At 45.4% G+C, this 23,223-nt stretch overlaps 1 protein-coding gene across 2 annotated transcripts; it reads left to right on the top strand.

The window, feature by feature from the left end:
- On the top strand, positions 1 to 23,070 carry RILPL1 (Rab interacting lysosomal protein like 1). Of its 2 annotated transcripts, none has more exons than XM_034068276.1 (7): positions 1 to 449; positions 3,754 to 3,904; positions 9,044 to 9,162; positions 10,429 to 10,647; positions 12,999 to 13,171; positions 13,705 to 13,797; positions 17,751 to 18,148. In XM_034068276.1, the coding sequence occupies exons 1-7, from the start codon at positions 150 to 152 to the stop codon at positions 17,854 to 17,856; spliced, it is 1,161 nt and encodes a 386-aa protein (XP_033924167.1). In that variant the 5' UTR covers positions 1 to 149; the 3' UTR covers positions 17,857 to 18,148. The 2 variants fall into 2 exon arrangements, with proteins under 2 accessions (XP_033924167.1, XP_005145180.4); XM_005145123.4 differs by lacking the exon at positions 17,751 to 18,148 and adding an exon at positions 20,222 to 23,070 and having other exon boundaries at positions 4 to 449.
- Positions 23,071 to 23,223: the final 153 nt, after the last annotated feature.

The following is a 23,223-nucleotide window of genomic DNA, read 5'->3' as shown; positions in this document are numbered from 1 at the left end:
CGCCCGCATTGCCTCGGTCCCTCCTTCCCCCGCCGCTCCCCTCCCGGACAAGTTTAAACCCCCCCGAGTCCGGGTTCGGCTGTCGGGGGTGCTCCGCGGAGAGGCTGCCCCGTTGCTGCCTATGAGGGTGCCGCGGGGCCGGGCGAGCCATGGACGGCGGCGGCGGGGGGGTGCCGGCCGCCCTGGAGAAGAACGCGGCGGAGCTGACGGTCATGGACGTGTACGACATCGCCTCGGCCGTGGGGCAGGAGTTTGAGCGGGTGATCGATCAGCACGGCTGCGAGGCCATCGCCCGCCTCATGCCCAAGGTGGTGCGGGTGCTGGAGATCCTGGAGGTGCTGGTGAGCCGCAACCACATCAACCCCGAGATGGAGGAGCTGCGCCTGGAGCTCGACCGCCTGCGCCTGGAGAGGATGGACCGCATCGAGAAGGAGCGGAAGCATCAGAAGGTGCGGGGGGGACAACAAAGCGGGAGGCTGGTGCGGGCCGGGATGCGCGGAGCCGCTGGGAGCAGGCGGGGCAGGCAGTGGGCACGGCCGGGGCAGGCTCATGGCTCGCTGTGGATGCTGCCTGAGCGTCGCTGAGGGTTTGGGTGTGTTGTTGTGTTCCTTCCCTCCTGCAAGTTTTCTTCCTCCCTCCCGTTCTCCTCCCTTTTCCCAGCCTCTGCGTTTCCTTCCCCTTGAGTGTCCCCGGTCAGGACTCCTGCTCCATCCCCCTCTCCTCATGAGAGGGTAGCGCTGCTTCCTGCTAGGCCAGGAAAAGTCACTGACCGTGATGCACTTTTCCTAGAGCTGGGAATGATTTGGCAGTCTAGTTTTCCTGGCACACTCATCGGGTAGGCAAATCACAGGACAGAGATGGAGGACCCAGTGATTTCAGAGCTGAAGAACAGGGAAGAACACTCTCCCAGATTCCTGCTTCATCCTCTCATGCATTTTGTCCCTTGGGTTGATCTGAAGCGGTCATAGTGTTCCCTGACCCTATTCCCGTGAAAGCCCAAGATCATTTCCCATATCTTGTTACCCTTATGTGTTAGGACAGCAGGAACTGCTCCACTTACTGCAGGGAAAGCGTCAGATCTACTCCTTAAACCATCCAGAGAACAGATTTAAAGAAGTGGTTCTAATAAGTGACTGCTAACTTATCACTTCTGCCTCATGTCATTCCTGCTTGCACACACAGATTTCGGATAAAGAGGAGACAGAGAATTGCTGGAAGAGAGACCTCAAACTTTGAGAGTTGGCTTTAACTTGAATTAAGTTTTATGTGTTTTAGAAAGAGCCAGCTGGGGAACTCCCATGTAGCATATGGGAAATCCAGGATAATTCCTGCAGCATTTCTCGGAGGAAATCTCAGGGTAGTGTCTCTGAAAAGGATGGCAGAGAATCCTTAGTGGAGAAAAGCCTCCAGAGTATGAAGTGGGAAGGTCTGGAGGACAGGTACAAGCACCTGTACCCAATCTGCCTTTGTCCTTCTGCTGGATCTGACTTGGAGGCAAGTGGGTGTCTGTTGTGCTGGTCCCTTGCTGTGGCTGGAGTAAATCAGCTCTTCCCAAGCCTTTGCTGCCAGGTTTTTTGAAGGCACATCACCTCTGGAAGAATCTCCCTGCTGATATCTCTGTATTGCCAGTCAGCAGGAGTTCCTTACCTCAGTTATTCACAGCATGCTGCATGGTGGATAGCAACCCGGGTCTGGTCACAACACCCAGTGTCATTGTACAGCTGATGTTCTATGTAGATACTGCTGAAGTTCATTTATGTTGAAAAGTTTCCTGAACGTGTCAGCTGCATACCACTGTGCTTGCCAGCTTCAGCTGATCTCCTTGCAGTTCACCACCTCCACTCTGCCAGCTTCTCTGATAGCCATGAAACAGCTCAAAGAGGGCTTGGACAATCCAGATGAGCCTTTGGTGACAACCTATTTTAACCAGGGAAGATCAAATACATGAGACATAGGTATTTTTTCAATCAAGTTGATTCCTAGTGTACTAAGTCCCTATAGGGCAATAGTGTCACATTATCTGTGTTCCAGTGCAAGGGTTTGAAGACTGACTCTTTGCAGGGCAGGTACTGATAAGCAGCAAAAGCCAAAGACTGAGAAGTAGCTGTGACCCAAAAGTCATCCAGACAAGCTTTTAGTGGTCCTTGCAGGCATCAGTTTATGAGGATCTTAGCACTTAAACTTTACCTGTAAATCTGTTTTGCCTATAAAACTGGCTTAGCACTCGCTGGAGTTTCCCGAGCTGCCTGGCACCTACTGGCCCATAGATCTGCCTTCTCTGCTTCACGCTTCTACTAATGAAGTGCATTTCTACTCCAGTTCATGGGCTCTTCAATAGCAAGAAGTAGGAAAGCTTGCCCAGGCACACTGGTATAGCTGTGTGTTTACACTGCAGCCACACATTAGCGATAGAAGTTTAGCTAATTTGGGTTTCTGTGTTGGTTCTATTTTGGTTTGATCAGAATGCTCATAACCGATGAATGTGCTGTTTTCTTAGCTGAAGTAGGTCACTGCGTTATTCTAGCTACAGAGTTGTAATAGGCAGCAGCACTGTAAATATATATACAATATACATTTCCTTACAGATTTGCTTTTATATTCTGAAGATAAAGAGTTTAAAGTAAAATAAAGGTTTTGTTCTTGATAATTAAGCTGACAGCATATACAGTACTACAGTGTTTTCTGCATAACTCTTAAATAAGTGTTCTAAAATCACAGCAATGCAGTAATCAAATGGCATTTGGACCCCCCAGTCAATAGGAACGTGATTTGCCATTATCAGAGCATAGATTCAGAGCAGAAAGCTACCCTTTAATCTCTCAGCAGAGCTTATTTTAGCTGAGAGCTGTGCCTGGCAGGGTTGTTGTCTGCATGTGTTTTGTTGTTAGGTAGGAGAGGACATGCTGGCTGGATGCACAAGTCAGCAAGTGACTCAGCCTGGCTCCAGTGATCTGCATGCAGCTTTTGTGTTTGAAGCACATGAAAATGGAGCAGAGAATGCCCCTCACTGCACAAGTATGATTTATAGCAAAGGCTTTTGGAACACGTAAAGCTCTAGATACAACCCTTTTTCCTTGAGGACTTTATACTTTTTGTCCTAATTTGACCTTTACAGGGATTGGTGACAGCTGCTCTTGACACACAGTGTCCTGACACATGGGAGCTGTTTTGACTGGTCTCACTGCTGCTAACACAGATGCCACTCAAGGCATTCCATGCAGAACAATTTACATAAGAAGCAGCAGCTTTGTGTTTATGATGTGGACTGGGAGCTCTGGGTTTGCTGCTCTCATTATTTTACACTTGTGTTTCATAACACAGCATTAGACTAGAGATGCAGCTCTCTCCAAAGGAGCAGCGCTGGCTCTCCTGGGCTGTGCTGTGTGATGTTTCTGGGGCATTGATAACAGCTTTTGTGCTGCTTCCTGGGATGCAGGAGGTAATGGTTGCTCACATTCAGTTACCTTTCCTAACATACCAGTACCCTTAGCCTGGCCCTTGCAGAAAAATGGGGCCTAAGAAACCATTCTGTGGGTAATGTGCATGTCAGAAATGTTTGCATGAGGAATTGTCTCCTCATGTGTGGACACCTTGATGCTGGCATTAGAAAAGTAGATGTCTTGTAAGGAATTCTAGTCTCCTTTAACTGTTTTCTATAAGAATCACAGTAGGACTGTGACTAGTTTGATCTGTAAATAGTCAAGTCAAAGACTCTTCATGTGTTTAAATGTGTTGTCCTGGTCTACCCTTTAGGAACTAGAACTGGTGGAGGATGTCTGGAGAGGGGAGGCACAGGACCTTCTCACCCAGATTGCACAGCTGCAGGAGGAGAATAAACAACTGATGACAAACTTGTCTCACAAAGACATTAATTTCACAGAAGAGGAATTTCAGAAGCATGAAGGCAAGTTTGAGATTTCAAATGCAGTACTTGCTTTTGTTATAAAAAGCAATACTTCAGAATGTTTTGGCTGGATATTCTGGCTCTTTTCCTATAGATTAATGCAGGGCTGTGTTTGGGGGGTGTGTTTGGGTTTTTGGTTTGTGGTTTTGGGTTTTTTTTACCTAACATAATATCTCTGATGACATGATGACACCAAAGACATGATAAGAGGTGGAAATAGGATGGAAAGAAAAGCCTGAACAAGTTTTTGTTTTTCAGGAGCATTTCTGAAAGTAAAGTTTAGCTTCAATTTTTAGTCTATCACTTTTTTGTTTCTTTTATACTTTGCAAAACCCATTCTTAAGCCCTCCTTGTGATTTCTAACACAAATGGAAGAACCCATTCAGCAGTTTAGTTCACACCACTATGCACAAAAATAAGTGCAAATGTTGATCTATTCAGTAAAGCAGCAAACCAAGATTTCTTAGGCTGAATTATATCAGTCTCACATACGTAGATATTCTAGGACAATGTAATAGGAGTGATTGGTTTTATTTGGTTTACCTGCCTTTAAGGTTCCCTCGCTTGTTTGGTACTCACAGGCAATTTAGAGTAAGTGAAGAGATTTATAATCCAGGCAGTGGATGAATCCAGAACAGCTGAAACAGCCACTTTGTGAGCAGCTTCTTTCTTGAGGCAGAATGAAGGTCAAGATAGAAGATTCTGAGTTGAAAGTACAGGTAGAATTCACTGCAGCAATTCAAGCTTCCACCCAGGTCAGCAAATAGCTCTTTCCCCAGAGCAGGTGAACAGATGTCTACTTGCTCCGCAGTTCCTAGCACATAATTTAGGCTGCTAGATACCAAGTCTATTTCATCATACTTTGCTGAGATTTAAGCTGAGGTGTTGTGCAGGTTTGGGGATGAGGCAGCCCTGAGCTGAGGGATGGGACAGACAGCTGAGAATGCTAGCAGCAAAACATGCCAGTGGTGGTGAGTCAGTGTGGAAGTGGATGTGCATGGACAGGACCATGTTCCATTGCTTCAAGCCACAGCTCCACTTTCAGCAGGTTCTGATGGTCAGTAAAGTCCTAGCTCCCTCCAAAGTGTAGCACCCTGTGTGTAGTGTGCAAGGTCACTGGCTGGGCTGGAAACAAGAGCACACAGCTGAGCCATTGTAGCTCTCCAGTAAAGTGCTAGGAACAAAGTGTTAGGTGTCCCTGTCCAGATGCCAGAGGCTGGGATTAGATGGAGGCTTGCTGCAGGTGGATGAAACCCTATCCAGCACTGCAGAGGTTGCACTTGCTTTCTCCCAGAGGCTGAGCCCTGGGGAGGAGGATAATGGAATCTTCAAAAAGCTAAAATTGTTAAACCTCAAAATCTCCACTTTCTTAAAAGCAAATGTAACACTTTGAATTTAGGAGTTGTTATTGACAAAGAGAGAGCTCAGCATCAGCCTCACAAACTCCATGCAGCACTTCAGAATGGCAGCGTTGAGTCACGGAGCATGAAGACTGACATCTCATTATAAAGAACCAGCTTCCCCTTTGGTTTGTCTTTGGGTTTTTTCCTTCCAGTGGGTATCTCTCTCACTGCAGCTCATGTGCTTGTATTTAAATATAGCCATACTCTTCACATCCAGCCAGCCAAGCAAATGCCAGGCATGCTTTTCATGTTATTTTTACTGTCTACCCAAGTATGATAACACAAACAAAACCCATAAACCCATTCCAGAGATCATGTTCTGGACTCACTGATACTCTTTGGACAAAATGATCAGTTTCAATCAAATCATATTAATTTATAGCAACCACATCTTATTATAGGGGCCTGTGATATCAAACCCAACTGTTTTCCTTTTAGGCAATTTTGTCTTTAATGAATGGGGATAGATTTGTCCCAGATGACTCGTTTGGATAATGACAGAAGCAGTCATGCTGCCTTTTTCAGTCTCCATCATTTGATCTGATACATGTAGAGGCAGAGGCAGGCTTTCAGGCTAAATACTTTGTTAGCTGGGCTAACTGTGACTAGACTCCAGTCTTCCTATCTCAGCATGATTTAGTATTGTGATCATGTCTCCCGTCAGTGGCTAGCCCCTGGGATTAACAGCTTGCTGCTTACTCACCAGACAGCTAAAGGAGTTATTTTTAGTACAGGCAACAGAGGCCTGTGATTGAATGTGCAAGACTTTGAGATCCAATCTTGTGAATTAACAGTCATGTCAGTTCACAGAGCCTGGCTGTAGCATAATGAAGGGGTTTAGGAGAGAGGCAGAGGCAGTCCTATCTAAACAGGAGTGTTCTGCACTGCGCAGAGCAGGGTTCGTGTGAGAGGACATGTAGCAGAATACAAAACACACAGCTGGGGTGAAAGATGAGTCTGCAACCTCCATTAATGCTGCTCCTCCCAGGCTCAAACTGATGGTGCTGACTGATTGGAATATCCTAGTAAATTGCCACAAGTAAACTTGACCCAGTGTGTGCCAAACAGGACAAGCAGGCTGCTGTTCCACTGCAGCTAGGGGAGCTGCTGTCTCAGGCTGGCTGTGGCAATGCAGACAGGCAGCAGGATGGCAGTGGTTGTGTGAACCTCTTGTGCTGGGCTGCTGAGGAACCTACAACTCCCTTTCAAAAGTGCAGGCAAGCTTCCAGTCTGAGTATTTAGGTAGTGGTACAGTGCCACAGGCCCTGACTGGCACTTTCGCCTATTGGGATGGATGTGACACAACAGTAAATGGGTCTCTAAACATAAAAGATGTTATTTTTCTTTCATTTCTTAGTCTTTTAACTTTTCCTCTCCCCCAGCTGCTTTCCTTTCTCTTGCTTGAACAATGCTGTGATCACAGCAGTGCACAGGAAGCTGCTCATAGGATATGCCATAGGAAGCCAGCTGGGTGTGCCCTTTCAGGTCTTGCAGTTACTAGAGTTTGAATCATTTAGAGATAACGACTTTACATTTAGGGCACTTAGTGATTTCCCTGGTTCTTACCCAGTGCCTGAGGAAATGGAAGAAGATGTGACTGATTCACAAACACTTCCCACCTTTCCTTTCCCCTCCTCTTGAAATGAAAATGATCACGTAGTGATCCATGCATACAATTGAAGGCTTTTGGGTTCACCAAATGTTAAGGAGAGAAAATGAGCACAGTGGGAGGAAAAGCAGTCAGCACTGAAAGGGTATTTTATGGTACTTTATTCTTTAAATAGCACCTGCTCTCCAGAGATCTCAAAACATCTCACAAGTACTAATGAATATAGCTGCACTCACTATTCCTAGCTCCCGCTGGGGTGACACCACCAGGCTAAAGTTTCACTGCAGTCCCTCTGTACTTCAAGGCAGAATTTTGGGGTCTTTGGTTTTAAATACAGCTGATGCTTTAGGCCCCAGCAGAGGGTGCATCCAGGAACCTGTAAGTGAGGTTTGTGCACACAGTGAGGTACCAGACCTGTGTTGAGTTAAGCAGCAGTGTCAGTGTCTACTTGTTCTCCCTGGTGGCTATTGAGTTGTTACCACAGTGAAGAATTAAATTTACCCTGCAAAGAACTAGAAGCTAGAGCAGAGGTGATAAGGACCAGGGCCCCAAAACAGAGCACTCAAAGTTACCACTGAATTAAAAGAGACGAGAATGTAATACTATAACATGAACAGCATGTCACACTTGGCTCTTTTCTAGAGTTTGAGAGGAACACGTCCTCTGAACTGAATTCCCAGCCATCATGATCACCAGTTCTCTTTCCAGCAGAGTGGTTTCTTGCTCTCTGCTGTACCATAGCTCTGGTCCTTCAGCAATGAGGGATCAGAGCTGCTGTTCCTCTGTTTGCAGTGCTGTGCTTTTTTCATGCCTACATGGCAACCCACAGCTGCTGCAGGAGTGCACATCCACCAAAGAGTTACTGCCTTTCTCTCTCCTTCTCTCAAGTTTGTCTCGCTTTACTGTCTTATCCATCAGTTCCAGCTGTAGGTGATCTGTAAGCTGGAGTTCCTCAAGGCATGTAGCCTACATTCTCTTTGGGAGCAACTTTTGAGATCTCTGATGAAGGGAACAAGGTAACCAGGAAGCCTGATGAGCTGATGCTAGAAAGCACAGGCTTGACTGGCCGGATACATTTGATGTTTATGCAGCCTATTTCTGATGGAGGAACTGCTTTAATATATTAAAAAGGAAGTGGCTTTCCAGCCACCCCAGAGGGGTGAGTGAAGTCACCACTTGGAGTTTGTAACTGGAGGAAGCTGAGGACCCATGTAACTAACTAGTTTGCCAAGGGTTATAGAACCAGACAGCAAAAGACCCTGGATTTGAGCTCCCACTTGGACTGAAGTTAGGACAGAGCTGCCTCACACTGCCTGGCCACAGGCTTTCATTTTCAAGCCATCCTATGGGATGCTGTGCTACATGATTTTATGTGATAGTTTAGGACCATCAAACTGTATGTCTGTGCAGTTACCAGGAAGGGTCAGGGCAGTAGATGTTAAATCATCTCTGGTTTTGCTCTGAGGAGAGCCCATCACTGCAGTGCCAGTTCCCAATTATCTATAACAAATAACAGAAGAATGCAATAGGGTTGCAAAATACGAGGAGAAAATGCGTGACCATAATTCAGATTACATGTCTGCTCTAGATTCAGGGTGGAGATATGCTCTGAAGGTCCTGCTCCATCTCCCTTTCACCCAACACAGAACTGGGTTTTAACATACAGTCATTCTAGTCCAGCACTCCTCAGCTGGTCTGGATCTAAGTGCAATCCACAGCAGTGACATGTTGGTTAGAGCTTGCTGAGGACCCAGACCATCCTTTTTACCCCCTCAGGGTCCTGGCCAGCTGATTCTACAGATCATCACACAATAACAGCTCCTTGGGGCATAGTGTGAACACTGATGTCAAACTGCAGAGGCACCAAGAGGTATCCATGTCACTCCACTGTTATAAATATTTCCTTCTTTAAGGACTTCCTGTGCAGTGGCTTTATGGAGTGCATTGTGTCATCTAGGTTCCCTGCTACCCTTGAAGTAACCCTTAAAGCATCTTCCAGCAGCATCTCTCTAATTCTACCAGCAGGCAACTTCCAGGGTCTTTACCTAAATATTTCTCACTATTGTTCCAGTCTCAGCAGCTCCTCATTGTCCTCAGGGTTTATTTCTGTGTTCTTTTTTTAACCAGGGATGTCAGAGAGAGAGCGGCAAGTCATGAAGAAGCTGAAGGAAGTGGTAGATAAACAGAGGGATGAAATCAGAGCAAAGGACCGGGAACTCGGACTTAAAAATGAGGATGTAGAGGCTGTAAGTGGCTCTGAGTCTTCCTATTTCTCTTCTTTCTCACCTGTACTTCCATAGCCTGGGTTTAGTTTTAAACCAATGTAAGATTTGTAAGCAATGCCAGATGGTTAGTCCAGTAACTGAAGTGTCCAGCATAACTATGGAGTGTCCAAACCCATTAGGCAGCAGGCACACACCCTCTGCAGAAGGACCAGTCACACTTGGAAGTGACTGGAAACCAGTGTAACAGGAGAGGAAGATGGGGAAGAACAGCTTGTTTTGTTTGTTTCCTTAAGGACCTCATAGCTCTCCCCTTCCATGGGAACAGGACAGGTAACCTACTCCAGCTTCTTGTATCTCCCTCTGCTTTGGCAGTGCAAACTTCCTCAGCACCACCAGGGAGTCCCTGCTGAGGTGAGTGAGCTGCTGTATGTTTTACACGTACTCTGCAGAGCTGGCAGCTGGACTCCACACACACACTCCCACACCAGGGCTGCAATGTGGATTACCTCTTTGCACAGGAAGGGAGAGGAGGAAGGGCCTGAGCCCAGCCCAGGTCACTTACTTCAGCCAGAAGGTCACTGAGAGAGGATGGGTGTCCCTGGGGACTGCAGCACAAGAGATCTGGCTTTAGTCTTGATGAATCAGACTCCACTGGGGCTGTGGGAATCACATGATGTCTTGGCTCTTTCTGTGTCAGGAGGGATGACCTCCTTACCCATATTTTGCTTCCCATCCTCATGCTACCTCATGTCCTGAGGCCATGGGACTTCTCTGTGCTAGCGAGGGCCAGACTTAGATGATCCCTGCTCCAGCCAAGTGCCTCTGGCAACTGCTGTGGCCTCTCACATTGGTGCCGCCCATGCAGTGGCTCGCAGGTCACAGCCTGGCTTATGAGAGCCTAAGAGCAAAAAGCAAAGTTAGAGTATGAAGTACTCATGTATTGAATAGAAGGATTCCTCTGTTTTGTCTTGCTTTCTTCTACTCTGGGTTAAGATTTGATTCAGAATTCCATAATCCCTATCCCTGAACTTAGCTCTTTTGAAACATATTTATCAGAAGTGATGGATTAGCTGGAGGAAAATGCCTCTTTACTCTAGAAACCAGTTAAGTTTTGCTGACTGTAACTGTAGTAGATAATTAGTTATTAAAAAACAATGGGAATAAGGAAGGAGGAGAATTTTCCAGATGAAATTCAACAGGAACCCACTAGTTTTCCTTTAACACGATGTTTGGGACTTGGCCATCATGACTGAATGGATGCTGATTTACTGCATCCATATCTTGCAGCTTCAGCAGCAACAGAACAGGTTAATGAAGATCAACCACGACCTGCGGCACCGCATCACTGTTGTTGAGGCTCAGGGGAAGGCGCTGATCGAGCAGAAGGTGGAGTTGGAAGCTTATCTTCAAACCAAGGAGCAGGAGATGGGCAACCTGCGAGCAGAGCTGGGGAGACTGAGGGAAAAACTGCAGGGTGAGGACAGCCAGAATGGGGAGGAGGTGAAGGTAAGAGGCACTTTAAGTCACTTGTAAACAGCCTTTATAAAAGGTTTGGAATTCATCCCAAGTACCTCTTTGGATAAATGTGATGGATGCACATCAGAGGCAATGGTGGGAGTTGAGGACAGCATCTTGTGATCAGGTGTGGCATACAGAGAGAAGGAAAGGCCCCATAAGGTGGATGATGACCTCTCCTTCCTGAAGGAGGGAACCGGTCTCACAGAAGGCAGTGGGATGTCTACATTAGAGAGCAGCTCTCCCCTTAGATTTAGCTACCCATCATACACCCTTGGGAGTGCAGCGTTTCAGTCGCGCATGAGGCTGCAGAATTCACCAACTATCAACAAATCATTGCTTCAAAAGAGAGTGCTCTATTAAAAACAACATGAACCAATCCCAGATCACTGGAGCATTGCTGTTAGTCTGTACTGAAAGCAGACAGTGGTTTAGCAGTGCTAATATTTGGTATGTTTGGCCTCATTTTGTTTGTACGTATCAACCCTTTCCTCCAAAGGAAAACAAACCCATCCCTTGAACAGTCTGGGGTTTCCAGAAGATAAGTAGCTTAAACTTTGCTGAGTATGCAAACATGTGAGCCCTGATGGGTCCCACAGGAGCAGTGCACTGTGATGGTGGCATATGAATCACAGTAGAAAAGACACTGTCCCAGAGGCAATGCAGAACCTGCACACTTGGTCCTCACAGTGCTTATGGCACTTTTGATCTGTCAGGACTAAGCTGGTCTATTGCTACCAAATCAACATATAAATATTTGAAGGCATCTTTTAGAGGAACCAACTTTGGCCTTAGTTCTGCTTTTGCTTCCTGTTAGAATTTGTGCAGTGAAGTGTTACCAGTGCAAATGCCCATGAAAAGCAAATGTTACTGCTTGGGTACTCAAGTGCTTGCAGGAACAGGCAGAGACAGATCTGCAAATCAATTTGGTGCTGAGGTCAGAGCAGCAGGGATGGAACTTAGAATCACTGAATAGTTAGGGTTGGAAAGCACCTTAACTATCCTGAGAAAAGGATGCATCCCTGATCTGTTGCATCCTTTAGTCCTCTTTATGGTTCCCACTATTTTTCCTTTGTGCATATGACACTGCTTCTGCCTTAGTAAAGCAATATGCTGTATTTTCCTTTCTTAATGCTGCTCTTAGAAGAGTATAAAATAGGATAAGGGGCATCATGATATGAAGAACTTAGAGGAGCACTATCATGCAGGCTAGATGCATTGGTGATTGCTCCAGTACCAAGCAGTACCATAAATGCCTGATAGACTGCAGCAGAGTGATGCATCCAATTCACTTGTAGTAGGCAGGAATATGCATCAAGAAGCAGAGGCAAAAGCTGATGGGGTCCCCTGGTCCCCCCTGGAATGTGACAGCCAGTGCTGTGTTAACATGTCACTGCTGAATTGGGCAAGCACTGTATTAATAATGAAAAGGATTGTTTCATTGCTGTTAATTCAGCCAGGACACCCAGCTTTGTATATGGGGCTGCAGAGCCTCGGCCTGGAGCCAGCAGGAGTGAAAGTGTCTTCAGTCTCTGAGAGAAAGGATGCATTCTCTACCTCTCTGTAACTCATCAGTTCCATGGCAATGGCAGCTCTTCTAATTAGAGCCCTTCCCCACTCTCTTTGCCAGGATGATAGTTAGACAGGAATTGCAGTGGCAAGCAGGAAGCTGGAATAGCTGCATGCTCTGGACTGGACATTGCTTGTTGGCTCAGGCAAGACATCTGCACTGGCTACAGACTGCTCAGTCTGTGCTGATTTGAGCAAAATCTAGCAAAAAATAGCTTATTTGGGCAAAGGTGTGGGGCAAACTGAAAGAAAAGGCATCAGCTCAGACCCTAATCTGGAGGGGTGAAGAAAGTGTTTGGGTAGTTTCCTTTGAGCCTCTTGTTAGGATGCACCATCTTTTAAAGTGTGTTTGGATGAATGCGGTGAAGTAAACTAAAGGACAAGTGCACGTTGCTCTGCTGCTCTGTCTGCAGGACAAGGGCTGCAATCCCTGCTGTAGAAACTGATACTGCACCAACCTTAGCCTAGCCAAGGTTAGCCTGAAATCAGGTACCGATAGGCAGTAAAACTGTTCCACAAACACATGAGCTTAAAAGAGGCTCTGCTTAAGGATTTCAGTACTTAGCTCCTCAGCTCACTGAGCTGTTCTTGCTGAGAGTCTGTCACAGGAAAAACTAATTCCTTCTTTATTTTTCCTCTTAAAATTGATGTGTTTCTCTTAAGAGAGGATTTAATAATGCTGAAAGGAAGTTGGGAACTAGCCTGATGAATACTTCCCACTGCTCGGGTGGGCACTCGCACAGGGAATTGAAAGCCCACATTTCACTTCTTAGGCAGAACCCAACAATGATGACTGCCTCTCTGACTCAGAGAAGATGGCATTGGACTTAAAAGATCCCAATCGTCCCAGATTCACCTTGCAGGAGCTCCGGGATGTCCTTCATGAGAGGAATGAATTGAAATCTAAAGTGTTTTTACTTCAGGAGGAGCTTTTATACTACAAAAGGTAGGTTAGATCTACTCTGCTGTTGCATGCTAGACACAGAGGAGCCATAGGGCAGGTCTAGAAGCAGTAAATGTGCTCTGAAATAGTGTCCAACAAGCTTGTATATCTACAAAGGCTTAAAGTAGAGATTGCAAGCATATGGCTTTAGTTTGAATCTGGTTCCTCATAGTGGGAGAAACTATGTCCTTCCCTAATTCCCAGGTTCCCCTGAACCTTAGAATGATTACAAATATTTAACACTTTTGAATGCAAAAATGAGGATAAGAATGGGTCTAAAATGAAAACTTTAGAGCTTTTATTCAATGCATTCCTCTTCTCCCTCTCCTTGTCAGATGGAAGGACAATATTGAAAGGAGACCCAGTTCCAGGTGCTGTCCTTGGTTGATGGAAACATCTCCCATGGATTTCAATGAGCTTTGAACAGATCTTTTTGCATGTCTTCACCAACAGCACTATCTCAGATTTAATTTTAGAACTTAAGGTGCTTCCATGGCTTGGGAGGAGAACATTCATTGTTGTTTCTTTCTTTCAAGTGAGGAAACAGAAGAAGAAATGAGATCCCCTCAGCCTACACCCATAATTCAGCCTAAACCCTCAACTCAGCCTGAATCTGGAATCAAACGACTGTAAGTAGCCTATTTTCTAAGGATACTGGAAATAGTCTGCAAATAATAAATGTTTCTTGTGGGTTTTAAAGGATTTAACAATGAAGACAATGACATCCCTAAAGTATAGGGGAGAGACACTGAGGGAGCACATGACAGGTATCAGCTTTGGCCAAAACTGTTGCCTATTTCTGGGACAACTTCTGTCTCAGATTATTTCCTGTAGCACCTTTTGCTCCCTAAGTGCAGACAGCAGTGGGGAGTCCAGCAGTGCTCCATGTGCTTGTGTCTGTGGCCAGACTGCTGTGCCCAAGAAGCCCACCCCAGTTCTGAGTCCTTAAGTACACTGTTCAGGCTAACAGAAAGAGCCTGTGTTGCAGTGTTTTGTTATAGCTGGTATGAACTGATGAGCTGTTAAACACAGGCACTGACCTTCCTAGAGAATCTTCCTGTCTAGGCCACACAGTCATACTCCAAAGGGAGGTGCTGCTGATGTGGTCTTCACCAGAGCACTGCTCAGCCTGTCCTGTGTGCCCAAAACTGAAGACAGTGCTGGATCTCAGTGTGCAAGGACTGCAGGAACAATGCTCCTGTTCAAGTGCAAGTCCCACTTCCTTAATACACTGATCCTAAGGTGATGGAGTGTCAGAAACCCACATCATGCTCAGAAGATATGTGAAGAGCATTGTTCACAAGTAACGCCAGTGGCAGAACTATAGCAGCTGGGTTTGCAGAACAAGGTTTCCTCACAACCTTGCTGTGCTTGTTTCCTTGTTGAACTAAGCCTTTAGAGCCTGACTTGCACTACATGTACAGCACAAAAACCTTTGTTTGCTGACCAGATTTGCTGCTGGAGAGGATTCCAGCTTCCTTGGCTGTAAGAACCCCACCTTCTCCTGGTGAAGTATTTCATGTTGCTGCCCAAAACCTAAGCTTACTGTCAGAGGCCTGCATTTACTTGTATCAGTTATAAAATCAGTGTTAGCCAATCCATCTGGTGAAACTTCCTCCTTGTACATTTATTTATTCCAAATTAAGTCTTGTAACCTTGCAGCAAGTCTTTGGATTTTTGTGGGACTGGAAGCTGAACTTTTTTAACTGCATAACTCATCTTTGGAACAGCCCTTTTCTTCCCCATAAAAAGCTCTTCCATCCTGCCCCCATGTCCAGAACCTTCCGTCCTTGTTTAATAATAGCAGCAGCCCTGTGAGAGTAAGTTCCATTGGAAGGGCTGTTCTGATCCAAAACACCATAAAGTCAGGAGGGCTCTTCTGATTACTTTTGCTGTGTTTGTTGAGAGAACCCTTCCTCTCACATGACTAGAAAAGCCACTCTGAGTTTAGACTTCCATCCTGTGCCTGTGATGATGATCATACTTCATTTCACAACATTTCCACTGGAAAGCTTCTCTTTTAATATTTTAGTACCTTTTACAGCTCATCCCATTGAGGGAGGTGGCTGGTTTCAGCTGACACAGTTTGAGTTGATGGCAGTTTCCATGCTTGATGTACAAAGCAAAGGCAGCATAAAAATGTAAACCAGACATTGTAAGAGAGAGCACACACCAAGGAGGTGTTAGCTTTGACTCTGCTCTCTGCACATGTGTGGGCAACACAGGGAGCCATGGCAGGGGACACGTAGGTGTGCTCAACCACTTATCTGAGTGCTTTCTTTCTCTCAGTTAACTTACTGGTGCAAACTGGTTCAGCATCAGTCAGTGCACATTTTCAGGCACCTGCCCCATCTTTCTGCCTCTCAGATTCTGTGTTAAATTCATGGAACTAAACCCACACAATAAACCATAAAATCATGGATTGGTGTCTTTCAGAAAAGGCAAGAGTCTTTTCCTGCCGGGCAGTGGAAGCACATACTGAGCCTGCTGTTAAGATGAAATTACTTTCTTTAGCTATGATGCTCTGTCTCCGTCTACTCTCTCTTCATTAAGCCATCCTATTAAATGAGGGAAGATAAAACTCTCTACTTAAGTGACCTGAAGGCTGGTGATAGTTGTCAGATTTGTCTCATTCTTGCAGCCTGTCTGGATAAGATTTGTCTGGTGTGGGTTTCTTTTCTTCCCCCCTCCTCCCTGTGTGTGTTGTCAACACTGTACTTGTACATGGGCTTTAGAAAGGGAATTGCACTGCTGGAAAAAAACAAAGAACCCAAGTGTAGCATCTGTCCTGTTACACACCCCTCCTGCAGTCCATGCCTGCTGTGAGCTGTCTCCTGAGCTCCCTTCCCCTCTCCCAGGCTGGGTGCTGTTAGCCTCTTGCATACAACCACCGGGGTAACACTGACACATAAATCCCCTCCACACCTAATGATGCAATGAAAACCTGTAGTGCTGATATCTGCACGCAGAGTGCCTTTACAAATGAAAGCAGGGTTGCTTTTCCCCTGCTTAAGACTTGTTGTGAACCCAGGACAAGACTTTTCCTCATGATTAAACAAAAAGCTGAAGTACAAAACCAGGAGACACTGATGCTGTCCTCTCCAGAGAACAATAAGACATATGTATGTGTAGCCTGAACCATCTAAGTGGTGCTCAGGTGACTCTGTGCTGCATCTCCATAAAGGAAGGAAAACAGAAGGTACAGAAATCAGCATCTGGGGGCAAGCTCTGAGCTGTGGTCTCAGACTGCTTGATTTCTACACTTGTGTCTACCACATCACATGGCAGTTTTGATGAACAATGCAACCAGGGGGCTTCATTGAGGAGGAAGAGTACAAAGATTAAAAATGCTCCCTCTGTTTTGAGCAGAAAATGCTGTTTTGTTTTCCCTTTTAAGTATATGTGCCTGTTTGTCACTGATGTAATGCTCGAAACAGCCATAAGTTTCCTTCCTATTGCAGTCTACAAAAGCTGATGTGTGTGTGTCATTTCTGCAGCTCACAGACCATGCCACGTGTAAAAATAGAAGTCCTAGTTACTGCTAATGATACAACAGTGTTTGCTTGTGTTCATTTCCAATGTGAGAGTAGCAGTTAAGAGTGACTGTGTTGGGGGAGAGCTGCCTTTGGTCACAAAATGCCTCGTGTGATTCCAACTTAATCTTTAATTGACATTAGTCCACAGTTCAAAAAATTATTTGGCCCAAGGGAGAAGCTCTGAGGAAGGAAACAGAGGGTGTCCCAGGTATGGATGAAGGTGTGTTGGCAGGTTTGTGTGGGGCTGGCTGGGCGCAGAGCACCCCCCCAGCGTGCTCTCAACCTTGAAGCTGCATGAGTTGTATAATGCATAGTGAAAGTGCTGAATGACAAAGCAATACCTTTGCTGTGGTCAGCTAGAAAGTGTTTCTGCAAGGGTAGCTGCAAGGTTTCAGATAAGTACTTAGTTGCCTGCAGTTGGCATCTTTCTGCATGTGAAGCAATAATGCAGGTCCTCTTGGAACAGATACACAGGCCCTTTAACCAAGTAGCTCACGCAGGAGGTTACTTCAGTATTTCACCTGCAATCCTGGTTTTTAACTGGAAACTATCAAGTGTAACCCTTGTAAAATGGTTAACTATAATGCTGGTCCTGCCTAACCCTGTTTTCTGTGCAAATACCCAGTAGTCACAGCAGAGTCCTGTTTGGTATTTCTTAACATACACCTTCATCTTTCATCTCATTATGTTTGTGCCTGTTTGTCTCTTGGGAAGAACAGTGTGCACTCTGCTCTGCATTGCTAGAGGTGGTCATACGTTGATGAAACCCAACCCAGATCGCAGGCTGCCTCACAACACAAAAGTGGTATCTTTTAGAAATTCAAAAGCAATTGAAATGGTTCCAATGACTGCTTTTCCTAAATACAAGTTTTTCACTGAGGAGAGCTGTCTTGGGTGATGCAGATCCACCTCTCCCTGTAACATGTCCTGTGTGGTAATTCAAAGTAACCCCGTGTATCATGTTTGCCTCTTTTCTTTTTAATGGAATGCTTTTTCTTTCCCTTGCTCCAGTCTTACCTCTTCTGTGTCTGTACTTTCCTGACCAGGATCTTTACAGCCATAATGCCCATGGTAGCAGCTGGATTGATTCCAGACGATCCCACATTGCAGCCAATAAGAAGACTTGTGTCCCTTGTAGGAATTGTTTTGTAATCCTGTTTGGTACTCTGGTTTCCTTTTGCATGACCCCGTGTTAACATGCACTGCTGGTTGCATTCTCATCGGCTGCCTGTGGGATCACAGAAGAACAAAGTGCCAATCAGAATGACCAGTCAGTACACAACTCATCGTAGTCCTCTCCATCCTAATCCTCCAGTACTGACATGTGATCACTTTTGCCTTAATGTACCATGCTACACCAATCATTACTCCTGAGGAAATTGCTGCAATATGTGATTTTTAACCAGCATCTGTTAATTTTGCTTACTCAGTGTGTCTATTCACCATTCACACCACTGCTGTTTAAGAAACCCCCATCACTCTAATGACTTGTTACAAATCAGTTTGTTAGATTTACAGAGTAAAATGGCTGGGATCTATATTAATTTCCAATGTTAATTACAGGCTGTTGCTTCCATGTCTATCTATGCGCTGTATATTTTGTCTCTAATTATGTATTTCAGACCAGAGTTTACACTCCCAGTAATCAGTTCTATTATTCTGTCCCTGGCTGTCTCTGGAAGATGTACTGATAGCTGTTAATACACAGCCTCTTTGCATTAGAACTGCTGCTTTAGTGATCTTTATATTGGCAGCAGCAACACAGTGTTTAAATTCCCTTCCTCTCCACATAGAATTGCTTTTCCAAACCTCCTCCATGAGAGTTTTCAAGGCATAATCACAATTATTCTGAAACAATCCCATTGTTTCAGAAGGAATTAGCCTTCTGCTTCCTGCAAAGATTTTCAAGCAGGTTTTTCTCTTACTCAATTTAATGATAAAGTGAAAAATTACTGAAGTGTGACATTTGAAACTTACTGCATTAATACAGCAGCCCTTTGTGTGGACATCACAATAGCAAGGCTGAGCAGGCAGGACCAGACATGCTCAGCAGAAAGCCGCAGTGACTACACACTTCCTTAATCAGCTGGAATTGGATCTGACCCTGAAAAGACATAGCGTTGTATGAATTTATAAGGTCCTGTAATGAAGGTGGTAGGAAAGGATGAGGCTGATTAAGAGCAAAATACTTATTTTACTATTAAGGCTGCATATTCAAAGCCAGGAAATGTAGAAGTTTAGGTCCTGCTAGCAACGTCAGTCATCTGGCATTGCACTTGTGTAGCTGTTTATATGGCTTTCTAGTAAATAAAATAATTGTTAATATTCTTGATATTGCCATGATTCCCTGCATGTAGCATAGGGTTTTTCAGGAAAGCTGCCTTAAATCTCACCTGACACTCAAATACAGCCTCTGTGCCTAGAGACATTGAAGGCAGAATTCCCTGGTCCACATGAGGTGGTTTGGTCAGATACTTGAGGGGAGGCTCAGGGTGTGAGGGAAGGATGCTGAGGTTGGGGCCATCTTAATACCCTGTCAAAGTTGAGTTTATATTTGCACGGTCTCTTATACTGCAGAGGCATTTGGCAGTTTCTGTGTCATTCACAACTGTGTTTTGCTGAGTACTGTGCAACCCAACCAGTATTTACCTGTTAAACCCAAAGGGTTTGCAGCCACTTCAAGCCTTTGCTAGCTGGGACCACAACTTCTGCATTTCTCAGCTGATCTTAACAGCACACTAACACCTCTTGTACTGAACTCATGACAAACACTGAATTTGCCTGGTCAAGTAACTTCATCCCTTACAAATAAACTGATACTAAGGATTTTGGGGCTGTATTTTCTTAGCTGTGTTGTCAGCTGGCAGTTTGTTGTATTAAATGGCTGTTGGTTCATGTACGTCATTCTCTTAGAGCACCCAAGCTGTGTGACAGGAAATGACGTGCACACTCGTGTGCATTGGGTTAGAGCCTTCATCCTGCAAACTCTGGTGCACACACATGCATTTACTCATTTGGGTTTGCAGGAACCAAGTCTATGTATCAGATTCTGTACACTTGGAAACAAAAAGTGGAGGCTTTATTTTCTTATCTTATGAACTTCCCTGCTGACACCCTTAAAACCACCATCTATTTCTGCTGTCTGGTCAATTATCCAGATTCAATGCCAAAGATACCACTTTCTTTATGCCAAGAAACTAACACGTATCGTGTCGCTTCTTTATCTTGGGGCTGGGGAAGGGTGAACATACATTGAAAATGATACCTGCACCCTGTAGAGTCAACAGCATTTAGAGCTTATTTGAAGCTTCCATAGCCAAACTGCTTGAGATTGCAATGACTTCATCTCTAATAACATTCTGACATGCACCCCATCAGGCTTCATTGCCTTGAGTTTTGCCGATGCAAACAGATTCTTTGCTCTGTTTTGTTGTGCTGTGTATTGGGGCGGGTGTTTGAAGTGGTTTCAAGCTGGTAAACAGTGTTCTCTCTTTTGCCTCCCCTCCCTCCCTGGAAGGTTTAGTTTCTTCTATCGGGATAAGAAACGCATGCAGGCATCACAGAAAAATGTGCACTTCCAGGATACTTTTGGAGAATGGTCAAACTCACATAGAGATGACTCCTACACCGAGCAAGGACAAGAAGCCCTGCAGCACCTGTGACTAAAGCCTCGAGGCGTTCCGTTTACCCCAGTAGATCTTGACACGCTAGTAACAAGAAGCTTCTGTAACCAAAATCTGGCAGCTCATCACTTTCATTTGCCTTGTGCACCTCAGCGTGTTTGAGATGGACTCTTCAAGAGGGACTCCTCAGTGTTTGCTTGGTGACTGTTTGCTGGAAACAGAATCCAAGCTTTGTAGTGAACAGTTGCTGATGCCCTGGGACACCGAAGCTTCTAGACGACTTGTTTTGTGCTAAATAAGAAGTCTATGGTCTTGGTCATGCATTAACTACAGTAACACAAGCTTCTTTAAACCAAAAAAGGACCTGTGCCATTATTAGAGGCTGTTTGCAGTGTACAATATCTAGTGGCAAAGACTCTTTTACCCTGATTGTTAACACTATTGGTTGTTTGCTTTTGCTTTTGGTGAGAATCTTTTCACGAGGGACACACAGCTGCAACTCCACAGCAGGTCACAGCACTGCTGTGTCCTGTCACGTTCAGCTGACATCTGCATTCCGCAGAGGAGCCGCTCGGAAATCCACCCAACACAAAGAGATAAACTGGAGTAGCCCTGAGAGGGACAGTGCGTGTACATTTCCCTGCTGCTTATAGTGCCTAAAGCATGAAGAAACTGATGTAGGAGGTGAGCGTGCCTTGCGTTTTGCCATGAGGTCTGCAGTGGTAATGGAAAACAAGTTGCTTCTAAGGAGGAATTCAAACACTTGAATTCTTTCCTTCTTACCAGGGACTTCCCCCTAGAGCAGCAGGCAGCTGCTGTCAAGGAATTAGATCTCTTTCCCACAGACAGGTTTTTAATGAAGTCACACTCCACTTCTCTATGTAGATAAGATTGCCTAACTTGAGAGTAAAAGACACCCTTAGCAAGCTGACATGAGCTGTTTTAACTGACTTAGACGTGACCCCAGCTCAAAATGCTTTCTCTAACTAATCTCAACACTACTTCTGTATGTGCAGGCTGCTCTGCTGGTGGTGGCTGATGTCTGGGTAACTGATGGTTATAGGGCCTTAACTTGCCAGTAATATCCCAACACAGCTGAACTGCCGGGAGGTGGGATTTAGATCCGCTTTGCAACTGAGCTTGTGGGACCCTTGGGGCTCACTGAGGTTGTACTTAGAAAAACCATGACACTAGAGCCCTGTGTGGTGTAACTGTCAGGTACAGCTGGGTGTCAGCTCTCACCCTGCCTCTGCACCACGCTCTATGAAAGCACCCAACCAGGCAGGAGAGGGTGAGCACATCCATGGCTGTGTGTGAGAGAGGTGCTGGGGTCATCCTGTGCCCTTGGCTGTGTGCTGGAGTACGTGCTGCTGGTGAGGAGCTGGCTGTAGGCAACTTCTGCACATGTAGCTTAGGGTAAGGGGCTTCACCCCCAGCAACTACATCTGCTCTGTAAAGAGCCTCTTCTCAGGAGTGGCACTAACAAAAGGAGACAATGCTCAGGCTGGAGTAAAGCTCCCACTACTCCAGGTATTGAATGTAGGAGGCAGTCCCAAAGGTCTCCTAGGTGACAGTGAGACAAGGGTTTAGCACATAGCACTTGTTTTTAATACAGGGTGATCCAAGACTCTGGATTCTTCAGTGTGTGTGAGCCCATCTGGAGTGAAACTGTGCCAGGAAACCGTGCTTTGCAAGGGTGGGCTGGATGCTGCTTCACTCCCGACTGTAATCCTGCTTCATTTTGAACATAGACCTTCCCTATGTTTAGGTGAAGTGTCTCCTGTGCCCCCTGGTATGGCAGAGGATGTGTGGTCTTAATATGAAACACATCTGCATCTGAAACAGTGTTGATAGCATCTCACACTAGGATTAGGCAGATAAGTTTCTGCCTGGTTATGTTTTGGTAACATGTCTTAAGTTTTATGCTTGCAGAAGCTGTATCCATAAAACAGCAGCACTTCCTTGTGAGAAAAGCAGTTCTTAAGTGGGGGGAATGCCTTTGTTTAGTGATACTTAAGTTGCTCAGATCTCAATTTCACTTCCATATTAGAGAAAAAAATAAATACACTACAGTTATATCAGGCAGTTAACATAAATACTGAATGATTCCCATCAAGCCTCTCCCTAGCATAGTTTACAGTTGTTTGGCACATTTAGAATAGATGCAGTAATCAGAAACAATGCAAGAATGCAGCAGACACATGGCCTGAATAAGCACATTGTTCCTGCAATCAGCTGAGAGCAATGAGCTGGGGTAACAGAAACACACGGACTGGTGTCCCAGCACCTCAGCTGGTGCATTACACAGGACAGCTCCTGGCCTCCTGCACGTAAAGCTCGTCCCAGACACCACAGCCCTGCTGCCACCCCAAACCTGCAACCAGTTCCCAACAGCAGCACTGAGCAGTGCAACCTTCCCCCACTCATCTCTAGCCTGGTACCTCAGAATCAAAACCAGCTACTGCTGACCTGCTGCCGTTAACCACTTCGCTCCTCATCCTGTTTGAAAGGCTGAGTTTACACACTCCAAGTGCCATCAGAAAGGATGGCAGGCAGGGAAGAGGATGGAAAGATTTCAGGCTCTGCTATGTATTGTTTCTCAAGTAAAATCTGCTCTTAGAGAAGGGGCCAGGACCTGTCGGGTGAAGGGTGCAGCAATATCCCATCTGCAGTGTGCAGGATCACTGACTTTTTTGGGATGTTTTTTGGTTTGGGGTTTTTTTTTGGTTGGGCAGTAAATCATTTTAACAGTTTAATAAATATTTCTGAAAAACTGAGTATTTCTGCAAGATTTGAATCCTTTTTCTTGTGGGAAGTTAGTATCATCTCCCCTTGGGGTGCAATATATGGGTTTGGTTTCCCTCCCTGAAAAGTCTCATCCAAACCTGTGTGGAAA

Source organism: Melopsittacus undulatus, chromosome 12, assembly GCF_012275295.1.
Source record: "Melopsittacus undulatus isolate bMelUnd1 chromosome 12, bMelUnd1.mat.Z, whole genome shotgun sequence".
In the NCBI taxonomy this organism is placed as follows: domain Eukaryota; kingdom Metazoa; phylum Chordata; class Aves; order Psittaciformes; family Psittaculidae; genus Melopsittacus; species Melopsittacus undulatus.
Note: the sequence above shows the minus strand (reverse complement) of the source record. Positions and strands in the feature narration are given on the sequence as shown.